Source organism: Lagenorhynchus albirostris, chromosome 9 (genome assembly GCF_949774975.1).
Source record: "Lagenorhynchus albirostris chromosome 9, mLagAlb1.1, whole genome shotgun sequence".
Lineage (NCBI taxonomy): Eukaryota > Metazoa > Chordata > Mammalia > Artiodactyla > Delphinidae > Lagenorhynchus > Lagenorhynchus albirostris.
Genome location: NC_083103.1, coordinates 76837972 through 76864514, shown reverse-complemented (window position 1 = coordinate 76864514; position 26543 = coordinate 76837972). Strand labels below are relative to the sequence as shown.

Here is a 26543-nt window from a genome sequence, read left to right as displayed (position 1 = left end):
TCTACGTGGTCTGTGTTCTTCACAGCATGAAGGTCTCAAGGTATCTGGACTTCCAGTAGGGTCACTCCAAAGGCAAGTGACCCAAGAGAGTTAAGTGGAAACAGAAAGGCCTTTTCTTACCTTGCCTTGGAAGTTACTCATCATTGTTTTTGCTGCAGTCTAATGGTTATAAATGAGTCATTAAAGTTTTTCCCAATTCAAGGGGAGGGGGCATAGGCCCCACATATCAATTAGAATAGTGTCAATTAATGTATAGAAATGTTTAGAACCCCCTCATAGTCAGTTACATGGCCCTTAAGTACAGAAGAATCTGACAAGTGTTACTTTCTTACATGCTCAGAAAGAGGAAAATGAAACAGAGTTTTGTGAATATATCACAAGTAGATGCAGCAGGATATTTTATCATTTATTAAAAAAACCATTATGAGCTCCTCTTTGACCAATATTTTAATATTTCAGGTATGTTTATAAAGGGTATGTTCTATAGTCTGTGCAGGGGTTAGCAATTTTTTTCTCTGAAGAGCCAAATAGTAAATATTTTAGGCTCTGTGGGCCACATATGGTCTTTGTAACAAATTTTTCTTTATTTTTTCACAATTCTTTTAAAGTGCAAAAACCATTTTTAGCTCAAATTTCATTCAAAAACAGGTCACAGGCAGAATTTGGCCCAGTTTGCTGGCCCCTGCTCCAGTTCATTGCTCTATATATGACTATTAGGTCAAGTTTGCCAATTGTGTTCAACTCATATCTTTCAATAAAGAAAGATTTCCCACGTCAAACATCAGAAGAGGCATGTTAAAATCTCTGAGATTGTGGATTTATTTCTATTTGTAGGTCTATTAGTTTTTGCTTTATACATTTTGAGGCTTTATAGTTGAGAATTGTTATATAAGCAATTTCTGCTTAACATCAGTAATATGCCCATGGAAAAATGACATTATATGCAAAAACACGAATGGGAGCCAATTTATCATTATTTTAATGGAAAAAAACTATAACGCATCTATGTCAATGGCAAACTCTCAACCAATTTCCTAAAATGTTACTAAAACATAGTAAAAAACTTATTTGTAACTATCTATATGGCTATAAGCTAACATGTTAGGCTACAAAATGTTCAAGACACTACGTCCTAATCACCAAAAAACTAATTTATTTGTTAACCAATATCTGCTTTGTATGAAGTAACAGTCTCTTTTAGCACCAATAATACCTCAGATAAACATTGTCTTTGTTGACACTCTGATTGCTTTTCAAAACATCTACTTTTATAGCACAAAAATAATGTTACAGATCAATATCTCTTGTGAATATTGGTGTAAAAATCCTAAATAAAATATCAGCAAGCAAAATTCTGCACCATATTTAGAACATAATATATAATGATCAAGTGGAATTTATTCTGGTACTGCAAGAATTGTTCAGTATTAAGATATCCATTAATATAATGGACCACATTAATATATCTCAGGATAAAAGTCATATGATTATCTCCATAGTTATTTGGAAAGCCTCTTCTTAAAAAAATGCAAAAACTCAAGAAAATAGAAATTAGTGGACATTTCTTTAGCATGTGCACATGCGTGCACATTTGTATGTATTTGTATTTAATCTACATTACTACTGACAATGTACTTGTGGTGTTAACCAATGTAATTAGATAACAGGAAACAACTAGAGTAATAGAAATTGGAAAAAAATAGAAAATCTAGTTCAAATGATATGGTGATATTCCTAGAAAATGAAAGAATTAGTGATAAACTGAAACAATAAAATAATTCAGTAAAGTATCAGGATATAAAATTAACCTAGAAATCAGTGGACTTCATGTAAGCAAAAATAACTGTTTAAATAGTGTAATGGAAGATAAAACATATTCAAAATAGGTTGATAAAATTTTAAAATGGGATTGTGTTTAGAAAGAAATGTGTAAAAATTATATGAAGAAAACTTTAAAACAATTCTACAAGACACAAAAATAGATACGAGCAAATAAAAAGGCTTTCCTTGTATTTGAATATAACTTAGAGTCATAAAGATGTCAGTTTTGCTTAAATTAATTTATAATTATAATGTGATCCCAATAAAAATATCAACAAATATTTTTTTCTGGAGTCAGAAGAGTTGATACCAAAGTTCATATGGAAAAATAAGCATACAGGAATAGCTAGGAAAACAAAGAAAAGAAAAGCTAAGAGAATGAACTAGTCTTATGATATATTAAAATATACTATAAATCCTCTGTAGTTAAAATAGTTTGTAACTTGCATATGAATAAACAAACATTAATGGAATAGAATAGCACGTCTGGAAATAGACCCAAGTACACAGGAAAATTTGATATATGATAAAGATGGTATCTAAAATCACTGGGACACTAGTGAAGTTTTTACTAAATGGTGCTGCAATAAGTGGATAGCCATGTGGAAGAATATAAAAGTAAATCCATATCTCATACCATACACGACAATAAACTCCAAAATGGACCAGATATTTCAGTATAAAAATAAAGTCATTCAGGTACTAGAAAGGGTAACTTCCTCTACACCCATACAATCTAACTGTCTCAAATCCCAGATTTGATAAGATTTAAAGAAGTTGTACCACTGCCTTCTGGCCCTCTAGGGAGAAATCACTGTTTAACTGAACTGTTGTTTCCCTATGTATAACATATCATTTTCCACTGGCTTCTTTCAAGATTGTCTCCTCGTCTTTGGTTTTTAGCAGTTAAGCTATGATGTGCCTACTTCTATACTGCAAATGAAATTCCTATCAGACTCAAACCTCCCGTATGTAACAACTATTAACTCTGGACAAAATAAAAAAATATACAAAGGCACTTCAGAGTGAATGAATAACTCAGGATTTTTTTGAGGAGAGTGAAAATTTGAAAGAAGAGGATCACACACAGCAAGTTTTCCCCTTGTACAGCTTTTATCTGAGAAAAGGCCAAAACAGCCACCAAGTAGGGTGGGTAAACCTCCAAGACTGTGGAACACAGAATAGAATTCAGGGCAATCTCAGCCGCTGGGAAGTCAGGGGAGAGCCCTGAAGTAGAGAGCCAGTGTGGGGTAATTTTCAAATTATGTGAGGGAACTCTAGCCAAGTCTTTGCCTGGCCCTTGAGCTATGCATACACGGAGCAGATTCAAAGTAACAACCACATATAAAAGAATTGAATTGAGATTTGAGTTGCCAGCCAGGAGAAATTGTTTGCAATTTAATTTTGATCAAATAAATTGCTTTCAAAACAAAAATATCAGACTTTTTCCAGAGTCTCCAAAACATAATATTCGCACTTTCCAGGATACAATCAAAATTGATTAACAAATAATGAACCAGGAAAATGTGACCCATTTTTAAGGGAAAAGATAATGAATAGAGATGATCCAGATGCTGGAATTAGTAGGCAAGGATTTAAAAGGAGCTGCTGTAACTGTGTGCAGTGAAGTAAAAAGAAATATTGATGGAAATACAATAGAATAACAAAATATCTGAAGTTTTAAAATCATTGGATGGTTTTAATAGCAGAATTGAGATGACAGAGGAAAAGAGCAGAGAACTTAAAGATAGACCAATAGAATATATCTTATCTGAAGAAGAATAAGAAAAGGATTGAAAGAAAATAAACTTCAGGGATCTGTGGGACAATATTGAGTGGGACATATGTGTATTTGGAGTCACAGGAGAGGAGAGGAGAGGATGGGACAGAAAAAAGTATTTAAACATATAATTGCCTATATTTTATCAAAGTTTAGTGAGGCACAGTTTTTTAGATTCAAGAAACTGCGTTTCCTTTTGATCCTGCTTCTAGGAATTTACCCTAAAAATGTACCTCCAACAATATGAAAATACTTATGTATAGTTATTCATTATGGCATCATTAATAATTACAAATCTCAGATACAGTCTTAATATCAATACACTGGATATTATTTGAACAAATTATGAATAACTTTCACCAAGTGAGAGCCAATTTTTCTTAAAGGGCCAGATAGTAATTTTTGGCTCATACTGTCTCTGTTTCAACTACTTACCTCTGTGGTTGTAGAAGTCATAAACAGTGTATAAGCAAATGTGCATGGCTGTGTGTCAATAAAACTTCATTTACAAAAACAGATAGACGGTAGGATCAGATTTTGCCAGGGGGTTCGCAGTTTGTCAACCCCTGATTTACATAATGGAGTACTGTGCGCTTATTTAAAAAAAAACCAAAAAACTGACTCTCTATAAACACATGGAGTAATTTTAAAGAGGCCAAATAAAAAGGGCCTAATCAAGGGCCATTTGAGTATTAAAATAAATAATGACAATAATGGATTATAACACTTTTAATAAAATACATACCCATGAGTTTACGGAAATGAATGAATGGTAAGGAAAGAAAACATCCTTCTTACAGTAGAATGCCAACAAATGAATATGGAAGGAATGATGGTATTAGAGATATCATTGTTTTGTAACCATCATAGTAATAATTAATTCAGACAAGAATCATCAATGGATGCTAAAACTAGTGGGTATAAAGTTTGGTAAGGAACAAGGTATTTATTTTCATAGACCCAATGTTATCACCCTATAAATTACTTATTAATCACAAAGGGAAAATAATAACTTCACAGTAGAATCCAGGAGAATACCATCTTAACCAAGTGATCAAGGTTAACATCACCAATAATGGACAAAATGATATCATATGCTTCCTGATGTGCTGCACCAAGGAGAGCATAATATCACTTTTGTGGTATTCCTACCCATCAATCTAATGATGAAGAAGTGTCAGATGAACCGAAATTGGGGGGCATTTCACAAAATAACTGACCTGTACTTTCAAAATACCAACTTCAGGGTGAAGACAAGCTGAGAAACTGTTCCAGATGAAAGGAGACCAAAGAGACATGGCATGTGAATCCAATGTATGAACCTGGACTGGGCCCTAGACCAAAAAAAGAAAACTGCCAAAAAGGACAATCTTGGAACAATTTGCAAAATCAGATTAAGTTCTGGAGATTATATAAGAGAATTGTATAATGTTAAATTGATAGCTGTACCTGAATATCCTTGTTCTTAGAAAATTCACATTGAGGTATTTCGGGATAGAAGGGAATGAGGTCTTCAGCTTACTATCCAATAGGTTAGAAAAAATGTTATCTGTGTATAGAGATGATGATATACCAAGTATGGAATATAAATAAAAATATAACAATTAGTGAATTTGGATGAAGGGTATATGTCAGTTCCTTCTACTTTCTATAAACTTTTCTGTAAGTTTTTATTTGAAATTATTTCAAAATGAAAATTTTAAAAGAAAGAAGTAACACATCAAGCTACCATCTTCCCACAGCAGGAGGTTCTCAATAAAACTTCCTACTTCTACGTATTTGTGATTTTCGATGTTCCACCAATTGTATTTGAAATATAACTCAATGAAATGCACATAATTTTGTTAAAACTGTTGTTTTTAGTTTGATATGTAAATATTAATTTATCACTTAGAGATAGTGTCCAAAAATGTATTGAGAACTAGGTACTTTCTATAAAGTTTGGGTATTGAAGGAAATTGGAAAATTATTAATAGGGGGGTGCTTTGTGTGGTATGACCATATTTTCTAACAAATTAAATATTTTGTCACTATGAAGTTTGAAAACTCAGGAGTTTCTCCAGTGAAATCTGAAACTGGCCCCCCATACACAGAAGGCAAGGAGAGACTGAAGAAAGAGCAGACCACTCCAGATTGGTATGTGGCAGGATTAATAACCAAGGCTTGTCTTGGGCAGCTGCAAGAGATGAGTAGATCTCTGCATCCACCTGCCGGAATCTTAAAAGTTTATATATAGATCTTAACTGGGCCCAGTCATGTATACAGTCCAGATGATCTCAACAACACATGGTCTCTCAAGGCTGTGTCCTTGAAACAGGTCCCACTGTGAGTATTTCCATACATTGCAAGGACAGGAGAGGGTGTAGGAGTCTCTGATTGCTCAGGTGCAGCTTGAGGGTCAACTGGGAGTCATGTCCTCTTGATGACCTCCTCTAACAGAAGTAACCCTTTTTATTTCTGTCACCAAAATTATAATTAGAAGCGGGGTGATTCTGTAAACAAAACAAGACAAACAAACAAACTAAACTAAAATATGTGGCATTTTCTCAGATGCCAGGTGATGACAGACAAGGAATCTGTTATCAAATGCAGGAAAGAGGGCAGTTCAAGAGTTACTGGTGTTATGTGGTAGGAAAAAATGGCAAAACCTGTCACCTTCAATTACTTGGAAGACAGACAATGTACCTAATGAGGTTTTAATTGTAAAGAAGAATTGAAAAAAACTAATGTTCATAGCAAATGTTGGTTGCTGTTGGCTGCATTTGGCAATTTAATATAAGAAAGAGATGATCTCTACATAGTATTGGAAAGTTTGCAAGCAAAATTGAAAGAGAATAGAGAGTCCTGAAATGCAGAGACCTGTAAGGTTGAAGAGGCTGTTGGTTTTCATCCCCAAACAGTAAACTATAAAACTGTGAAATTATTTGAGCCCCAAAGGCCTATAAATCTCAGTCTTAACATCAAGGATCAAATCCTTGATGCTTGATCCTTGGCTATTGCTAGTAGATAGGAAAAACTACTGAAATTTCTATGCTTGCCTTTGTAATACAACAATGTTCCAAACACATTTCTTACTCTGCAGTTCTAATAATTTTCAGCTAAAAATCTTGAAATTTTTACAGTAGGCAATTATATCATCTGTAAACTAATAGCTTTATGTTCTTTTTCAAACTTTTCCTTCTTATTTATCATGTTTTATTTAGCTTATTATAGAAGTTCTTAGCTAATAATTATTAGTAATGATTGTAACATCTTTATCTTATTCCTTACATTGATGAAAGCATCTCTGGTATTTCTCCATGTTGGTTTTATGTGAAATAGATCTTCGTCACCATGTTAAAGACATGTCTTTTTACTAAGCTTTTTTGAAAAAAATAATAAATCAGGAAAAGATATTGAGTTTTATCAATTGTGCATTTTGGATCCAGTGAGATGATAATAAGTTTTCGAATTTCAGCCTTTTTCTTAAAGGATCTTAGAGATCATTTAATTTGCCACAAATACATTCATTTATTTTATAGCATATGTAAAAAACTGAGGTCTAGGCTGCATTTGAATGTGTTGAGTGATAGGAAACTAACTACTTATAAAGTAATTCCATCCATTTTTGATATGTCTCCATCTACTAGGCCTGGGTGACACTAATCCACAGATCAGCAGTCTTCTTAACAGTCTTCTGACTACTTACAAATCATTCCTCCATTACTCAGTCCATATTTTTCAATCTTGCTGACAAATATATTATACGATTCCCTTGGCCAATAGTTTACTGAAAGTATTCTAATAATTCTATTAAAAGAGAGATTAATTCAGTCGAACATGATTTGTTCTGAGACCATGATAATCACAAGTGCTTAAAAAATACCCATACAATAATGTTAGAATTTTGGATAGTTATGTTAAGCTCAAATCAAACAAAATATTAAAATAGGTTGCTACTTTAATTTTACTGTTTCTAATATTTAACATAGTAAAATTTTAATATCTGCAGTAGAGGTTTAAATGTAATTATTAAAACCCCTTTACTTAAAAAATTAAGCAATTGAGGTTCAAAGATCTGATATCACCTGCAACTATTTCACTCAGGCCAGAATTTACAGAGGTCATTTATTTATAGAAGATCAAGCCTTCTGAAGCTTCTAGGGTGTTTTTGTTTTTTTCCCTGTGGATTCTACATGCATTAGAATTCAGGGCTCTGGGTCTCCATGCTTTGAATTATCCACACGATTTTCTGACTAAACTGTTGTTTGCAGCTGTTGGCCAACTAACCCCAAACTGCATTTCCCAGAAAAGCTGTTGTGTCAGTGCCTTCCCATCAACAATAGCACCTCATAAACTGCAGCTGCCCAAAGTCTTCAACGTAACACCTTCTTCTTGAGTCATTTGGCAACTAATAATGTTTTCTCAACCTTTTGTCCCTGCTGCCAGTAGCAATATCATTTTCTTTCCCTTTGGGCTCTTAGCCTGAGACCTTCTAGAGGGCAATTCTTTTTCTTGACTTTCAAAATACTGTGTTATATCAAAATCAATCAATCAAACAAACTTCAGGTATGTATAATGAGGTAAAAGTCATCTCTTAATGGCATCCCTCCCTTTCCACATAGAGACACACAGCCTACCTTCATCTCCATATCTTGGACCTACAACTTGGTGTTCTTTTTTTTTCTTAATAACATAAACATACTACATAAACATAACAAAATTTCATGGCAATTTTTTAGCTTGTGAAAACTATACTTTCTTTACTCATCCAACTATTTTTTACTTTTTTAACTTCATTCACCAATTTTCTTCATTACTCCAGATCTACTCAGCAATGCCTCACTTGATTAAAAAATATATTAACTGTCTGGGTTGTCTTTGTTTCACTGTTTTTTTTTAACATAATTGAAGAGATGAAACTTCATAGATAAGCATAAAATGAAGAAAATTAGAGATTGAGGAGTACTTAGTAATTATATATCTGCTTACTGATTAGTAAAGGAGGCATAGAGAGATTAGATGTCCTCTCTCAAATCGTACAGCTTCAGTTAGGGGCATGGTTAGAACAAGGCTTTTAGCCTTCCAATCTAATGCTGTTTCCACTTCCTCATATCATTAAACTCTTTCAGAATCCTCTAATCCTTTGTACACCACTTTCTCCCTCTTGGGAAAATGTCCCTAGGATTTATTGGTCCTGTACTAACTATATTTAAGAAACAGAGAAAAGCATGTCTTATCTTGCAAAGTGATAAATTGATATCACATTATAAGTTTACTGTAATAATTTTTTCAGTGTGAAGGTTGCTACCTGAGAATGAAAAACTTCATTTTTTGAAATGAAACACTTCATGAAACACTTCAACTAACACCACTGGTCTTTTCTAACTTTTCTTTAACTCATAGAATTTGAAATGTCAAAAAACATTTGAATATTACCTTCCCCACTAAATTGTTTACTATACTTGATGTTCCTAAACAGATTACTTTGGCACTATTTAAATTAAACATTTATTAACTAACTCATTCAAGCATCAAAGCTACTGAGTTCTTACAGATGGCAACTGCCACAGACAAATTTCACTATGTATAATTATTAGGCAAAAGTAAGAATTTTAAACCATGACTCCACATGATGGGAAATCAAAGGAGACTCTTTTTTTTTTTTAAATAAATTTATTTATTTATTTTTGGCTGTGTTGGGTCTTCGTTTCTGTGAGAGGGCTTTCTCCAGTTGCGGAGGGCTGGGGCCACTCTTCATCGCGGTGTGCGGGCCTCTCACTGTCACGGCCTCTCCCATTGCGGAGCACAGGCTCCAGAGTGCAGGCTCAGTAGTTGTGGCTCACGGGCTTAGTTGCTCCGCGGCATGTGGGATCTTCCCAGACCAGGGCTCGAACCCGTGTCCCCTGCATTGGCAGGTAGATTCTCAACCACTGCGCCACCAGGGAAGCCCCAAGGAGGAGATTCTTAAATCACGAATAATGTACTTCACAATGATGGTGATTAGTTTTTCAGGGTAAATGTTCTTTTAGTGGCCAAGACTGTTTTCCTATCTTTTCTGTACTGCGTCCATCCATCTGTTCATTCACTCATTCCACATACCAGTGACAAATACAGACCCAGGCCCTCAGAATACAACAGTTCCTGTCCTCTCTGAGCTTTAGTTCTTAGTGTACTGGCAGAGTCAAAACCACTAAATTTGTGACCTCTTTTCTCCTCCATCAAGTTCACTGCTTTCACACTTCCAACATCCATTTTATTGTCCACCTATTTATGGGAAGCAAAAGTACCATTGTCAACAGAATTTCAGACTGTCTGGCTTTCTTCAATCCTATTGCAACCAGTTTCTGATCTTTTCATGTCTGGCTCCTTGCCCTGTCCATCTCCACTTAACTAGCACCTGCCTGGAAAGGTCTCTTTTAACCTCCTAATAATCTTAAGTAGTCAGTCTCCAGTTACTATCACATCAACCTGTCTTATTTTTATTGTAGCCTTTTTCTCTGATACTTTCTCGTTTGCTCGTTTAATCTCTGTCTCCTTCTCTTCCAGGAAGGCAGACAGGCACCTTATCTGGCTAGTTTGCCTCTGAATCCTAAAATGGTGCTTGGCACACAATTGGGATCAACTAAATATTTGTTGAACGAATGGATTCCTAAATGACAACTACTTGAACTACTACAGATAGTGATTCATCCTTGTTGAGTTTCTTTTACTTTGCACATGTATGAAGATTAAATCTGAATTTAAAACTGTCTTAAAATTAAAAACAGTTCGGAAATGTGGGAAACATCTGGCAGAGAGATAATTCTGGCATTTGCAATGATGGAAGGAAAGTTTTTCTCTGAAGTAAGCAGGTTGGTGGCCTCTATTGGTATCATCGGAAAATGCCTATTTTTGTTGATTTGCTCAGGAACTGGGAACATTTGGCATTGGGAACACAGAATGTTGTTCATTTTAAAGTGAAGAGTTATAACTTCGGGGGTTGGGAGTGGGAGAGAAAATGTCCTAAGAAATGAAGGCAGACAGGAGAAAGGAGAGGCTTCTGTCTCTTTTAAAAAAGAGTTCTTTGAGTCTTACTTAAGAGAAGCTTCCTAGAAAGTTCTTAATTTGTATGGTTTCTAAATAAGCAAACTCTTAGGGCCCCCCCCAAAAAAGTGCATGTGTGGCTCCACCTACTTTAGGTTCATCTTGGCCCTGAAAGTTGTGGCTACACGACAGGCTTTTTCTGGAACGTCGTTCCGATCCCTTTAAAGGTGGAATCATGACGGAGGATGCGGGGGAAGAAGGCGGGAGCCGACGGCTGAAGAGTCTCGGTTGACATAGTAACTCTTCAGCTCTGTCTCCCTTGCTCTCAGCTCTCAGGTTCCGCTGCCACCCGCCGCCCCGCCTGCGCTCGCTCGGTCCGGGAGCCCCAGCCGCCTCCCCGGACGCACCCCAGAAAAGGTCCCCTTTGCGACCCGCTGCGTGGTGACTTCTCCCCGGGCCAGCGGGTGAGCCGCTCGCGGAGCTCATCTCTCAGGGCGTCTGCCCTCCTCGCCTCACCCTCACCCCCTGAGCACCAGTCTGCCTCGGGCCAGTCCGGCAGGTGACGCGGACCCCTCCGCACCGGGTCCCCGCTGGAACTGTCGAGGCGTCTCCCCCAGGAGCTGGATCCCGGCCAGTCGGGCGTTCCCGCCATGAACCAGAGCTCAGCATTCGGGCCCGGGAGGGGAGGCTCTCCCGGGGTGGCTACCCGGGCCCGCGCGCGGCGCAACGAGAGCCAAGACTATCTGCTCATGGACTCGGAGGTGGGAGACGACGGCTGGCCGCAGCACCCCCTGCCTCCCTACGGCTACTACCCTTGCTTGTGAGTGCGGGCGCTGCGGGCAGGCCGGGGGCGCTGCAGGCGGGAGGTGTGCGCTCGCCGGAGAAGACCCGGGGCTCCGCGCGCGTCTCCGCACGCGTCTGCCTTCCCAGGGCCGCGCGAGCCGGGCTGAGACCCGAGTGAGAGGAGGGCGCGCGCGGATCTAAGGTTTGCTCCGGGCGAGCACGCACGGGTAGGTTTGCCCGAGAGAGTGAGACCGTGGGGTACCGACGCCACTACAGGTGATAGGTGTCTTTCGGTTTCTTTAGTCCCAAGTAATCGGGAGCCCTCAAAGAGACCCTGTGTCGCTGCGCCAAAGGCATGGTCTGGGCGGGGGACTGATTCAAATTTGCGTCCCCAGTGACTTTTAGCATCTGTGGGAGGGATGACCAGAACTCTCGGTCCTGGGCGCAGCTCGGCGCTTCTGCCAGGGGAACTCGAGAACCCGCGCGCCCGCCCTCTAAACACTCCCCACCGTTGCCCTTAAGGGGGCGCGCACAGGTCCTCAGCTACCAGACGGCAGCAAAGTTCGAAGGGGCGCGTGGGAGGGGGTGCACTTACCCCAGGCATCCTCTCCCCAGCCTCCGGTTCTCCGAGTTAAATAGGAGAAATAGAACCTCTAGGCTTTCCCACCCATAGCGCGAAACTTTTACCAAGGGCGTACGGGGGAGGCGAGCCTGTTACAGGTGCGGGCCGGAAATTGATAATTGTAGAAGCTGAAGAAGGTCGTCTGCTGTGGACCCTGAGTGACTACGAGATATTATTTAAGAATCTGGAGTTTCTTTTTTGGCGGGGGATGGGTGGCAGGGGCAAGCAGAGGACGGAATGAGGAAGTCTCCCCTCCCCCACACGCCTGGGACCACAAGTGCAGCTGGCAGATAGTGTGTCTGCCTCTTTGCTCCTTTAGTTTATTGGGCAGTATGGTTTCTTGACATGTCACATCCATCTGCATGCGGTTTCCCGAGGAAAGCAGTTCTCAGTAGCAGTTCTGTTAGCAGCTGTAGAGGGGTGTGTGTGTGTGTGTGTGTGTGTGTGTGTGTGTGTGTGTGTGTGTCTCACTCTCGGGGGATGGGGGGCAGGATGGATGGGTGCACCTTCAGATCATTGGTCAGGGCTGCCCAGAGTCAAGGCTTGCTGTAGATCCCTTTCCCAATAAGAACTGAGCCCCGGGAAATGGTGCATCTAATTTTTCCCCTAGATAAAAGAAAAAAAAATTGGAACTGGTTCCATTCATCTACGTGCTGTATGGTTTGAAAGCATTTACTGTTACTTACTTTTTTCTTTTTAAAAAAAATAAGATATATTTCACATTTCATAAAATATATCTATTTAAGTTGTACAGTTCAGTGGTGTTTAGTATATGCACAGAGTTGGGGACCATCACCACTATGTTATTCCAGGACATCACCCTCAAAAGAAATCTTGTACTTGACGTTAAATTAGAAAATATTTCTGTGTCTTTTACTACAGAACTTCTCAAATTTTAATGGCATATGAATTACTTATGGAGCTTGTTAAAGTGCAGATTCTGATTCAGTAGGGTCTAAGTGCAGCCCAAATTTCTGCCTTTCTAACAATCTCTGAGAAGATGTAGAGGCTGCTGGTCTGTGGAGCATACTTTGAGTAGCGAGGAGATATATGCCAAGAAAAAATAAAAATAAATAAATAATTTCTGGATATTCTGAACGCAGCTACTTTCAAATTTGCTTTAAGGGTATCTTTGAAACATAGATGGACTTTTTCATTGACTTAGACTTAAGATCTACCCTTAAGCCTGAGGGTTATGTTTGGTAATGTTACCTGTGGGTAAGTTAAGCAACTTATAAAAGCTATATTGCTTTTTAAAAATTAGACTGCTCCATAGACAAAATCTTTTTTTTTCTCTCTTTATCACCTAATCATTCTATAGTCACTTGTTACTGTGTGGGGAAAATAATTTGATTTTAAACACTTGCGGCTATATGTTAGTAGTGAGACAGACTAAATAAAACAATAATTGTAAGTTGTCCTGAAAAGTTTCCCCAATGCTTTCTTCAAATGTGGTTTACTGCCTTATTAATTTATCTAGTTTTTACATCATCTACTATTTAGAGAATAAGTATTTTTCTCCCTTCGTTCAGGAATCCTAGATCACTCTTAATGGATAGGCCTTGGCAGTAGAGAGATGAACAGAAATATTTTAATGTGCTTCAATTCTTATTGAGCACCCCCTGTCATGTCAGAGGTATGATAGTAAATTTAAGAGTGAGCCATGTTTCTAAGTAAGACTTTGGTCTTGTCCAAGTCTATTATTTCCAAAAGGTTCTTAGTTACTTTTCATCACTATTTACTCTGGCAAGGTTTTAATTTTTTCCAGTTAAATAATCAAGTAACTGAAAAATTTTAACCAGTAAACAATAGTATTTCACACCTGTGATGTATGAGAAAGAATGAAAGAAAATTATTTCCCTCCTGGGCTTCCCTGGCGGCACAGTGGTTGAAAGTCTGCCTGCCAATGCAGGGGACACGGGTTCATGCCCCAGTCCGGGTAGGCCCATGAGCCATGGCCACTAAGCCTGCGCGTCCGGAGCCTGTGCTCCGCAACGGGAAAGGCCACATCAGTGAGAGGCCCACGTACCGCAAAAATAAATAAATAAATAAATAAATAAATAAAAATAAAAAAATTATTTCCCTCTGTTAGAGAGTACAAATAGGAGCTTCTATATGCTTTTGACTTGCAATTTAAACAATTGTTTGTATATTTTCCTAGAGTGAGAGGCATAATATTTGTGAAAGTGGCAATCACTAGTATACTTTAGATATGGGTACTGCCATTATCTCAAATCACTGAGATTTTTTCCCTTGTAAGATAACAGATTTTTGCAAATTATCAATTCTGTGGGATAAGTTCTATGACTCTTGCTAAAATATTGTCATAGTTCACTTATGTAGAATGATTTATATATATATTTATGAGGCTTTTACTACTGAAAATTTTGGCAAATTATCTTGTTTGAGAGAAATTAAGTATTCTCAGAACTTAAGTGTAAGAAGTAACATTTTGAAGTGGTGCTTAGAAGAAAAAGATTCAAATTCTCCCTTTTTTCAACTTCTAATTGGAAATCAATTAATACAATATATTTTGTTCAGTTTGTAATCATGGTTAGCAAGAAATGTCCATGTCCAAGGAGGATCCCAGGAGTTAGAGAGTTCCTTCATTTAGAACTTAAAAATGTCTCTAGTCCATCCCTTCTGAACATGGAGAAGAATTCTGGACATAAAAAATGTTAAGTGTTTCTAAATTCTCAAGATCTGAAATAGTCCAACTGAAATTTCTGCTTGGAAAAGACTAATTATGAATAATGAAACAAACTGTAAACTAAAGCTCTGGCAAAACAATAGACTGAGATATTCTAAAAAAAATTACGGTTACAAACACCTAGCAGTACTGGATAAAATAATCTAAATGATTTTAACGTGGTACCCAATTTTGCAAAAAATAAAAGGGATTACCATTTGCCAAAAGCAAAGAAGTTAAAAGACAGAGTATACCCTGAGAAACGATGCTGTGGTTACCCCAGTGATTATGGATCTGGGTGACCAGGAGGTTGGAGTCTAATGTCCATGTGAGATGGAGAAAAGCTAAGGCCTTGGTTCCAGATGAGGCAGTGTTGGAACTGAGACATCCCTGTCCGCTGCATAAAACCAGGACCCTTATTTTAGTGAAAAGTTAGACTAGCATAATATGCCATCAGCACGGAGTGAGAACAAGAAACTTTGTTAGTAAGAGGAAAAGGAACCTTCCCCTAAGAATTTCATTCTTTGGGCCTGAACATCATGTGACTCTATTTTTGCTTTTGTTTTTTACACTACCTAACTGACCTAGAAATTTTCAAGTTGAAAAATACTCCGGCTCCTAGAAGAGTAAAACAGAAAGGCATTCTGAAAGTGTAGTACCAACTATCTAGACTGCCAAGGATTTTCAGGAAAACAGCAATCCCTGCTAAAGATATGCTCACTATAATACATAACGAAACACACAAGGAAACAATCAACTAAGAACAAAAGTTAGCAGTCAGTACAGTCCATGAGGGAGAGTTAACATGAGACATAACAGCAGTATTGGATCCTTAATAACTTGAGATAATATAGCAACATGAAAGAGAATATATAAAATGGGTATGTATAAAATGTTGACAGTATAAAAAGAAGTTAAACCCTAACAAAGAATGACTTATTTTTAAAAAACAAATAGAAAACCTGTAAGTGAAAAATATAATTTTGAAATGAAAACTCAATGGAAAGATTAAAAATGCAGATTAGCCATGGTATAATCGATGATAATACCTAGAATGCAGAGACATAAATAAATGGAAAATATAAACATTATTGAGCTAAGAAACACGAAGGTAGGAGTTCCAGAAGGAGAAAATAGAGAGAATGAGGGAGAGGCAACATTTGAATAGATAATGGATGATAATTTTCCAGAAGTGATTCATTCTCATATTTATGAAGTACAAGAATACTAGTGTGATACAGAAAAGTAAACCCATTTAAATGTATTATATTGAAATTGGAGAACACTAAAGATAAGAAATATAAAAATGAACCAAAATATAAGAGATTCAAATGAGTGAGTTTTAAAATTTAGAGTAAGAAAACATACTCATAGTGTATTTTGATACCCAGTGTATTGATACCCAGTGTATTTTGATGTGTAGCTTATAAGAACTATGGTTTTTCTTTTACATGAAGCATTGTTTACTCTCTAGTTATTAATGTAGTTTTTAATACAAAGTCAGTGCTCCATTGCTGGTAGTATCTCTTTAAACATGGATATGGACAAAAAGGGATTCCAAAGGTCATTAAATCATGGTCTCAGGAGAAACCCAAAGAGATTCTTAATTGTATACTTTAATTCATATTATGAAACAAAAGTGACCTTTTAAAAAATGTTTTAATGGGTCATGGATCTTTTTAAATTTTTATTGACCTCAGGATGGTTTTGGATGAAACCCATCTATGAGCTCTAGGACCCAGACTTTGAACTCTTGATTTAAGAGAGGTAACCTAAGGTCAGAGACCACAGATAAATAGATTTCCCCAACATAGCCTTCTTTTCTCCAGGCAAAATAAAATATGCTTGAATTTATTTATGTATTAAAAGGGAATGAAAAATTCAGACTGCAGGATAGAAAATGTTTTCTGACATTAACTGCTGATAGAGTACACGAATCCTTTGAAAAAGTTTAGGATTGACGTTAGAGTATGGACTCAAGCCTATGAATCACATTACATTTTTATGTGCTTGTTATCCCTCCATTATTTTTGCCTCCCTATGTCTGATAAATATGTCTAATCAAACATCCGTTTTACTTTTTGCTCACAAATCTCTTTCTACCAGACTGTATGCCTCTAGTCCTTCATTTCTCTACTCTTAACATAGAATCTAGCAAAGAGAAGGTGTAAATTAATTTATTCCTCAACAAAGACATTATCCTCTCATCAGTATTTATTCTAATAAGGAATAACGTGGTGCCAGCTCTTTTCATAAAATAACATCTGAGTCCTTTAAGGAAGACAGAAGAGTGAATGTCCACATAGAAGGAGATACCCAGATCTTATATTCCGGCTGCCTGTCCACTTAGATTCACCTTCTTCTGGGGGATCTGTCACTAATTACTATGCCACTACCATGCTGCTCGCCTTTTAGCTCTAGCCCCAGACTCTCCCCTTCAAGTTTCTTCTGCTCACCTGAGATGAGGCTGTATCTTTATCAGTACTTGTCAAATGCTTAGGAATAACCAAAGATAATTAACATACAGAGAAAAACTCCTGGCTGGCTATAACTGTCTTTCAGCTCATTTGTGGAGTCTCCTAAGGACTGACCCCTGCCTAACCCCAAGTTTTATCCAACTGGCAGAGAGTATTCTTCCCTCTCCTCCTCAGACCATCCACAGACAATCTAGCCCTTAATAGTCAGTGTTCCATAAATTGGGAGATTGGGACTAACATATACACACTACTATATATAAAATAGATAACTAATAATAATCTGCTGTATAGCACAGGGAACTCTACTCAATACTCTCTAATGGCCTACATGGGAAAAGAATCTTAAAGAAGAAGAGTAGATATATGTATATGTATAACTGATTCACCTTGCTGTACACCTGAAACTAGCACGACATTATAAATCAACTATACTCCAATAAAAATCTTAAAAAAAGTTAAAAAAAAAAGTCAGTCTTAGCCCAGATGGACAAAGGAATACCACCCTCCTCCCTTTATCCAGAGTAAGATATGCCTCTCAAACTCCATTTCTTTTCCTAGGATCTCCTTCTTTCCTGGATCATTGACATTAGGTATGTCTACTCTTTTAAGCAGAGATCCTACCACCTACCCACACAGGTATGGCTTCACTCTCTGACCCATAGGGGCAGTTACCTTAGAACACAGCCACTCAGCAGCAGTATAAGGGATTTCCAAGTAAAATCAAGGACTCATTTCCTTATAAGAACACATTTATCAAATGAAAAATAAAATCAATCAAATAGAGTATGTGTGATATCATGATTTCTTATGATATCACAAACATATGTAGTGGTTTAGAATTCAGAGGGAATCCTAGTATCTATTATGTCCTTTGAAAGAAATAGCATCTATAACCATAAAGCAAAGACTTGGACCTTGGTTAAGGGTATGCAGTTTGGAAGCTGCTGTGCTAGCCGGAGAAAAACAAGTGTAAAAATCACCTTTGGATCCGCTTTCCCTTCTTCATTTAGGAATCAACAACTCCTCCAGCTGCCATTTGGATTAATGGTGTGTCTCTTTTTTTTTTTTTATATATACCACATATTCTTTATCCATTCATCTATATTTTTTCTTAACATCTTTATTGGAGTATAATTGCTATACAATGGTGTGTTAGTTTCTGCTTTACAACAAAGTGACTCAGTTATACATATACATATGTTCCCATATCTCTTCCCTCTTGTGTCTTCCTCCCACCCACCCTCCCTATCCTACCCCTCTAGGTGGTCACAAACCACCTAGCTGATCTGTCTTTTAATTGACCACTTTGAAGTTCTGTGTTCTGCATGACAGAAACCATCTATTTTGTTTCTAAACCTCCCCTGGCTTGAAGTAATCAACATCTGCTGATAACAATTTATTATCATGAAACATCTTTTTTAGAGGTCCAACACCGTAGGTTGTGGAGTTATTTCCAGATGTGCTGAAATGCCCACATTTATTCTGTAACATAATGTTTGTTTACCTCTAGGAAGACATTGCATAACTTTTTTTCTCTAGACAGTTATGTTCCTTGAGTTACAAGAGGTAAGTTGACTTCATAAGGCAATTCATCTTTGCCTCTTAGAGAGTAAATCATAAAAGGAAAACATTTTCTTGAGTCCATTCTTGTTTTTCTCCCTCTTTCATAAAAAATGCTGAATGTAATTGGAACCAGTTGGATAAAATTACCGTTTGTGATTGCTCTTTGTTTAGGAAGCTTCTGCTGGCTTTCAGGACATGAAGTGCTCATCTCTATGTCAAATTTCAATTAAACTTTGGCATCTAAAACTTGGTATGCTGTTTAAGACCCTTAAGATATTGGAATGGATTGAATCACATTTCTTATAGAATGTCCTTTTGGAGCAGCATATAGAAATGAATGTCACAAATACCAAAACAACACGTTAGTTGCAGTCTAACTATTCTCACCCTAATTCAGGTAACTCAGCCAGAACAAAGAGGAGCAGGGGTACTGACTAGAGTTATTTACAGGTCAGGGCGAGTTGCTGTTTCTGTAGAGGACTAATCTAAAGTATTTGTGTATATTTTGGGGGACTAACATTTTTTGAATACCTACTCTGTAGCATGTCCTCTTCTAGTTGTCATACAAATGTAATTTGCTCTTCGGAGCAGCCACCTGGATATTTTTAATGTCTATTTTATAAATGACCATGCTGAAGTTTAGAAACATTGAGCAATATTTAGAAAGTTACACAGCTGGAAAGTTGTTGTCAAGTGGACAAAAACCAATACATTTTAGGTAACGCAGGCTGGAACGCATAAACAGAAGGGCTGGCAGGTTGCACAGAGTCCCCTAATCTCCAGGCATCCCATATAATCATGCCTGTGCCCGGCACAGCTGGATACGTGATGGGTGTCCTCTTGGAGAGCACACTCACTTCCTTCTCCTCTATCTTTTCATAGGTACTTGAGAAGCCATAGGTTGGCTCTGATCTACGGCACCAAGATTCCTGAGCTGTGCTCCTTTTATCTAAGTTATTCTCTGGTGAGGGAAGAAGACAGGAAGAAAGGTTATAATAGCAGTAATATGTGTGTTTCACTTCTACCTCTTTTTTCTATTGAAATCTTAGTCATCCGTGAAGATCAAGCTTTATATTCCACTAATTCATTAATCTGTTTATTCATTCATCTTTGTTGACTTATATGATTTTGTCACATAATAATAAAAATAACAACTAGATTTATTAGGGATTTCTATGTGCTAGGCCCTCTAAGTGCTTTATATGTACCTCATTTAATACTCCCAGCAAATCTCTGTTTTACTGATGTTTTAATAAGAAAGAAAAAAGTAAAAATATACCACAGCAAAGAGAGGTTAAGTGATTTGCCAGGGATTACACAGCCAGTAGTTGACAGAAATGAGAAGAAAGAAAGGAAAGAAAGAAAGATCCTATCACTTATCTAGACACAGTGAAACTAGATTTTGAAAAACTGTCAATCTTTGTCACCAAAGGAAGACTGTGAATGCATCAAAACTAAGTAATCTGTAAAGTACTTACTAATTTTAGCAATGGTCCACAAGCTGATCATGACTCTTTTAAGATTACAAAAGAGGAAGCTTTCTTTTACTCTTGATTTCTATCATGTGGATGAAATTGCTTCTTTGCTATGAAACAGGTTGTATTAGAAAAACTGACCTGACTCAAATGGTAGTGTGAAACTGGATTTCATTGCAGGATTTGCATACTTTGTAAAGCATTTTACATATCTGAAAGTATATATTGCTAGAAATCAATTACAGCATGGATAGTTATGTTAAGATTGATTGCCTTTTCAAGGCAGATTTCACGTTTCAGTTACAGAAACTCTGGTTGCAGCACAAAGAACATTTTGTCCTGACATGTATGGGTCAGCACAAAACCCTTGCACAAAACTGGGAAGAGTTCTCTTCATGGGAATTACTAACAAGATTATCTTGAGAATTATAATAGGATTTGGAAATGACATGATTTCTAAAACTCTTTTAAAGATTCTTTTAGGCAGTTTAAACTGTTAGAGATAAAACTTATTTTTATTATTACTATGTTAAACTCTCTGAAACAGAATTTTGCATTGAATAGGTTGAAGGGTGGCAGTAGTTACTATGAAAAGCTGATTCCTGGGCACTGTAAGAATCTTCTCTTCTCCCCAGTAAAATGTTTTCTGCAGGACCCCTTTTCTTGGAGGGGCATTCAGGGCCAGACACTGTATTTCGTCTTGAAGAAAACATTAATTTCTTTCAACAAATATTTGTTTAGCTCCTTTGATGTGCTTAGCACCGTATTTGGGAATCACTGTTACTGTATTTCATAAAGTCCAAGGTTGTATCAATTTTAACCTGTCCTGATGTTTTATATGCCTTTGAAAAACAAGAAAAAAAGTACTGTATCAATTATATTATACCTTAGATTTTTATATTATAGCTATTGAAATAGATCTTTATACTTAATTAAGTGTAGGTTTGGGTCACATATAACTCTTACACACATATGGAAAAAAAAAGTCTAAACAAAATAAATTTAGTTAAGGTATTCCTAAAGCTTCTTCATATTCAGAGATGAACTTTCCTGAGTCATTTTCAACTCAAAATATTTGATATCTATGTTTCTCCACACGGTCTTGTCCTTTGTGCCAAGAAGACATCGGTGATGCAGCATTTCTTTAAAGAATCCAAAGAACCATGATAGACCAAAAGCTTTTGGTGCTAGGCAGTTAAACTGACTTTGCAATTACATAGAGCTAGACTATTTTGACTTAGCAGTTCCTGAATGTTGCTGAACAAATCTGATTCGCCATCGTTCCCCATGTACGATCCACTCTCCCCAATACACATATGCACATACACACATGTATTTGTTTCTTAGGCTTGAAAGGAATCCTTAGCTACTGTTTCCAGGATTTATTTTCAAGCCACTGTCATCCATTCTGAAACTTTGGAGCCATTGCTTTTAATGCTTGTACATGCACTGCTAAAGGTAAACTGTCATGATAATGACTGACACCAACTGGCAGCACTGATAAGACATGTTCTATTCCAGAGAAGTTAAAGTGGGAATATTATGTATCCTAGAATCAATGAAATTTGGTGTTTGGTGTGCTAGAGTCAGGGTAAATGAAAGAGGAGGTGAGATATGAAAGATTACAAGGGAGACAATACACTTTATTATCTGTCCGGAATTTGAACTTTATTCTCTGACTTTAAGACACAGATAAAACTATGCCAGTCTTTTGCCTTATTTATATTAGCTTATTTGATCATCACAGCAAACTTGTGTGATGGGTAATATTGTTTCTACTTGTAAATGAGGAAGCAAGTTCAGAAAGGTTAAGAATTGTCTAAGAATTTATGGCTCTCAAAAATCTGAGCCTGTACTTAAACTCCTATTTGACTGTTTTGTTTGTTTGCATTTGACCCTCACTGTCTGAACTTCTTCCCCTCACTGGAATGGCAGCTCCTTGAGGGCGGGGATACAGTCTATAAACTAGCATTTGGTAGGGACTCAATAAATGTTTGCTGGATGAATACAATGTCTTCCTTATACAAAGTGGAAGGCCAGTAGATTGGCCTTATCTCTAAAATTCTTTTCTCTTTGGGCTTCATACAGTTTTGTGAGACTTTGCCTTTAGGATACCATGTTTTCATCTTAGCCTTTTCAGAAATACTACAGTATTGGAGTTTTGTATTCTTGCAGCTTAGGTCATTTAATGAATTCTAAGAGCTTTGTGATATATCTGCTTGATCCCTAAAATTGTGCTTGTCAAATATTTTTAAATAATCCTGCAAACAAGAAAATATAAATATAAACCATTTATTTTTTTATATTGTGTTGATAGAACACTCATGGAGATTAGTCTTTTTTGTTTTTACTAAAATGGCAACAGGAAAGGTTCTTGTCTTTTTATTTAAATTAAGTTGAAAAAGTTTGTGAAAACTGAACTTCCTGTGACCAAAGCTCATTACATCCCGAGAAGTCTTAAATAGTTATAATCCAACTTAAAATTGAGAAAGTGAGAAAAGAATGGTTAAGTAAAAATGATTTTAAAATTACATGTTAATGATATTGTAACTTTGATTTGGATCACATTGTGCAGGGCAAAACTTACACATTTAGTTGATTTTCATGGTAATCTGTCTTCTAGAAATTAGATCAATTATTCTCAAATTGTATTGCAATCCACCTTATGCTCAGACTTAGGCATTATCCTCACTTTCTTACATGCAAGAATTTGATATACCCTCACTAGAAAATTGCAGTGAGATATTACTAAAGGAATAGTGTTGCACATCGACTGATGTAAACACAGAAAAAATCAGCAGCCTCTTGTCTGAACATGTACACCAGATGATGGGGATTAAAAAATGTTTTTATCAGTGGGTTGAGAATCTGGCTATATATTAGAATTACCTGGATAATTTTTAAAAATATAGATTCCCTAATAATTACAAGAGTTCAAATAAATCAGTATTTCTGGGGGTTATGGCCTAGGAATAATATTTTTAAAAAAATTTCCCTAGTTGATTCTAATATGTAGTCAGGTTTAGAAACTTATTGTTTCAGCTACTTTAGATTCACTATGAAAACCAGAGTTAGGAACTAAACCTAATTTCAATCAAGAAAACCATTACAGTGTATTCATCCATGCAAAAATGTGAGACTGAAAATCATTTTTCCGGCTTCCCTGGTGGCGCAGTGGTTGAGGGTCCACCTGCTGATGCAGGGGACGTGGGTTCATGCCCCGGTCCGGGAGGATCCCGCATGCCGTGGAGCGGCTGGTCCCGTGAGCCATGGCCACTGGGCCTGCGCGTCCAGAGCCTGTGCTCCACAACGGGAGAGGCCACGGCAGTGAGAGGCCCACGTACCCCCCCCAAAAAAAAAAAAGAAATTCATTTTTCTACCTAAGATCCAATGATTAGTTATTATCAGATAAATTGAAAAATAGTATATTTTAATTCAGCAAATTCTCATCAAATACCTGCTATACACAAGATGCTATTCTTGATATATTTTAGGAGCATAAGTGATGAGATAGGAGATATGCTTGATAAGATGTCAGGAGAGTAACATGTTGTTTTATGAGAAAAACTACCTTTCCAGTTTGTTTCTTAAATCAAAACATGATGCAATAATTTTATATTTAAATTAGAGGAGAAAGTAATTTATTTGAATTTTATTTTTATCTTAATGTTGACCTTCTTTCTGATTTGAATTATCTGTATTTTCAGAAAATATAGAGGAAGTTTGTCCTTTTTAAATCATCCAAGATTTTATGGGGTAAAATTTTCCAAAAGGGTGAAAATTTTGCTATTGAAGAAGCTTATTATCACTTAACTGGATTTCTTTTTCTGAATATTATGAGGTTTTGTAAAACTTTCTTGAAATTCTGCCTCCAGTTTCAAAACATCCTGTTTCAAAACAACTAGATTCTGCATAAAATATAATTTATATTTCTGTGCTTGTAGGAAGCAAGGGAAATCTTAACCCAACCCCTGTATGCAAACACGAACATGCACAAGTCATAGGCTTCTATCAGAGTAGCAGTGAACTCTCTTGAAAGGTGGAATTCCATAAATAAGGTGCTAATGTCAGCATCGTGGTTAGGAGACTCTGCCTTGGACCTGGTAATCCTCAATTAATCCTGGTCCTCTGGGTTCTCTACAAATTGGTAATCTTTAATTGTGAGTATATATTTAATTTACCTTAGATACACAAGAAAACAGCCATCCTGAGTGGGAGTCAACAGAAATAGCAAGCAAGATATAAAATCCTTAAGGACTTCAATATAAGGATTAAAGTTAAGAACATAAAATTACTTTGTTTGAACTGTATAAAGACATAAAGATGGAATCCCAAAAGAGAACAAGCACAAGAAAACTATCAAAAATGAGCAAGCATATTTCTAAAAAAATTTTATTGGGATATAGTTGATTTACAGTGTTGTGTTAGTTTGAAGTAGGTGTACAGAAAAATGAATCTGTTATATATATACATATATTGACTTTTTTAAGATTCTTTTCCCATATAGGCCATTAAAGAGTATTCAGTAGAGTTCCCTGTGCTATATAGTAGGTCCTTATTAATAATCTATTTTATATATAATAGTGTGTATTGATCAATCCCAATCTTCCAGTTTATCCTTCCCCCTTTGCCCCGTGGTAACCATAAGTTTATTTTCTGTATCTGTAACTCTGTTTCTGTTTTGTAGATAAATTCATTTATAACCTTTTTTTAGATTTCACATATAAGTGATATCATGTGATATTTGTCTTTCTCTGAGCAAGTGTATTGAAAAAAATGACAAGACAACAATACAGCTTTCAGGAAAAAAAAAAAACTATTGAAAGAAAAGTATCAATGGACCAGAGTTATTCATGGAAGATTAAGTGCAGCTAGTAAGAGAATTTATAATTTGGGAGATAGATATTAAAAAGTTTCTCAAAATGTAATACAGAAAGATAAGAAATGTTAAATGTGAGAGAGGTTAAGAGATATAGAGGCTAGAATTGGAAAGACCAGTTTACATATATTCAAAGAACCATAAGCAAAGAAGAAAGGGAATGTAGTTAAGAAACAATTAGAAAAATAACGGCTAAGTTTTTTGCAGAATTGATGAAAGATATGAAGCTACAGAGAAAGGAGCCACAACACATGAAATAAGATAAATAAAAAGAAATTCACACCTAGATACAAGGAACTGCAACTACATTATAAAAAATTTATTTAAAAAATCTTATAAGCAGCCAGAGAGAAAAATACAGATTATGTACCAAAGAAAGAGAATTTTCTTCCAGCAAACATCTCAACAGTAAGAATGGAAAGCAGAAGATAAGAGAATTATATATCCAAAATCATATTAATATTCTGTACTCAGAAACAGCCCCTTTCAAGAAAGAGTTTAAAATAAAGACATTTTCAGGGAAAAAATATAAGAAGAATTTATTACCAACACACTTACATGAAAATAACTTGTAAAGGATATACCGTACTTCAGAAAGATGGAAACTTATCCTAGGAGGATGGTCTGTGATATTAAAGGAATGAGAGCAATGAAATTGATAAACACGTAGATAACATTAAATAATCATTCTCCTATAATATAGTTATGTCTAATTTGTGTTTTTAAAAAAGGACAGAACTAAAGTACTGAACAGTTTCATGTAAACTGGGAGAGAATTTTCAGACTTAAAAAATTCTAGAGTCCCTATGTTGCTTGGGAAGGGGTGGGGCTTAAATTAACTACATTGTAAAATTTCAAAGGAAGTCCATACAAGAATAAAAATAGAGTATATAACGGTACAAATTGGAGAGGGAAAATAAAAAGAAAGAGGAAAATGAATGGACAGAGAACTGGAAAAAAAAAAAAAACAAGAAAAAAGCCACCTAGAAAAGAAAAATAGGATAAATTCAAAGCAAAAGTAAGATGGTAGAAACAAGTTCATATGTATCTGTTAAGATAATAAATATAAACTGACTAAATTCACCAGGAAAAATTCCCAGAGATTTAGAGAATAGATTTTTCTTAATCTAGTTATTTTTCATTTAAATATGAGACATACCTGAAAAATAAGGACATGGAACACTGGGAATCAAGACAGGAACAAAGATGTATCTGGCAACACAAAGAGAAATATTGGTAGGTATAATAACATCAAATGAAACAAATGTTTTAAAACAAAAATCATTAGTAGGGAAATAGAGGCAACAACAAAATAATAAAAGATATAATTCACCTTGCAGGTATTGAAGTTAAAAATTTGCATACCCATCATAATGTAGCCTTAAAAATATAAAAGTGAAAATCAAAGGAACTGTAAGAACAACACTGACAAATCTGTCATCATAGTGA

At 36.3% G+C, this 26543-nt stretch overlaps 1 protein-coding gene across 3 annotated transcripts in view; it reads left to right on the top strand.

The window, feature by feature from the left end:
• The first annotated feature begins 11212 nt into the window (after positions 1-11212).
• Positions 11213-26543, top strand: part of TRPC6 (transient receptor potential cation channel subfamily C member 6) — a 116150-nt gene continuing 100819 nt past the window's right edge. For all 3 annotated transcript variants that reach the window (XM_060160268.1, XM_060160269.1, XM_060160270.1), the window contains exon 1: positions 11213-11426. In XM_060160268.1, the coding sequence (XP_060016251.1) occupies positions 11257-11426 (170 nt within the window). In that variant the 5' untranslated portion in view covers positions 11213-11256. The remainder of the gene's footprint in view (positions 11427-26543) is intronic.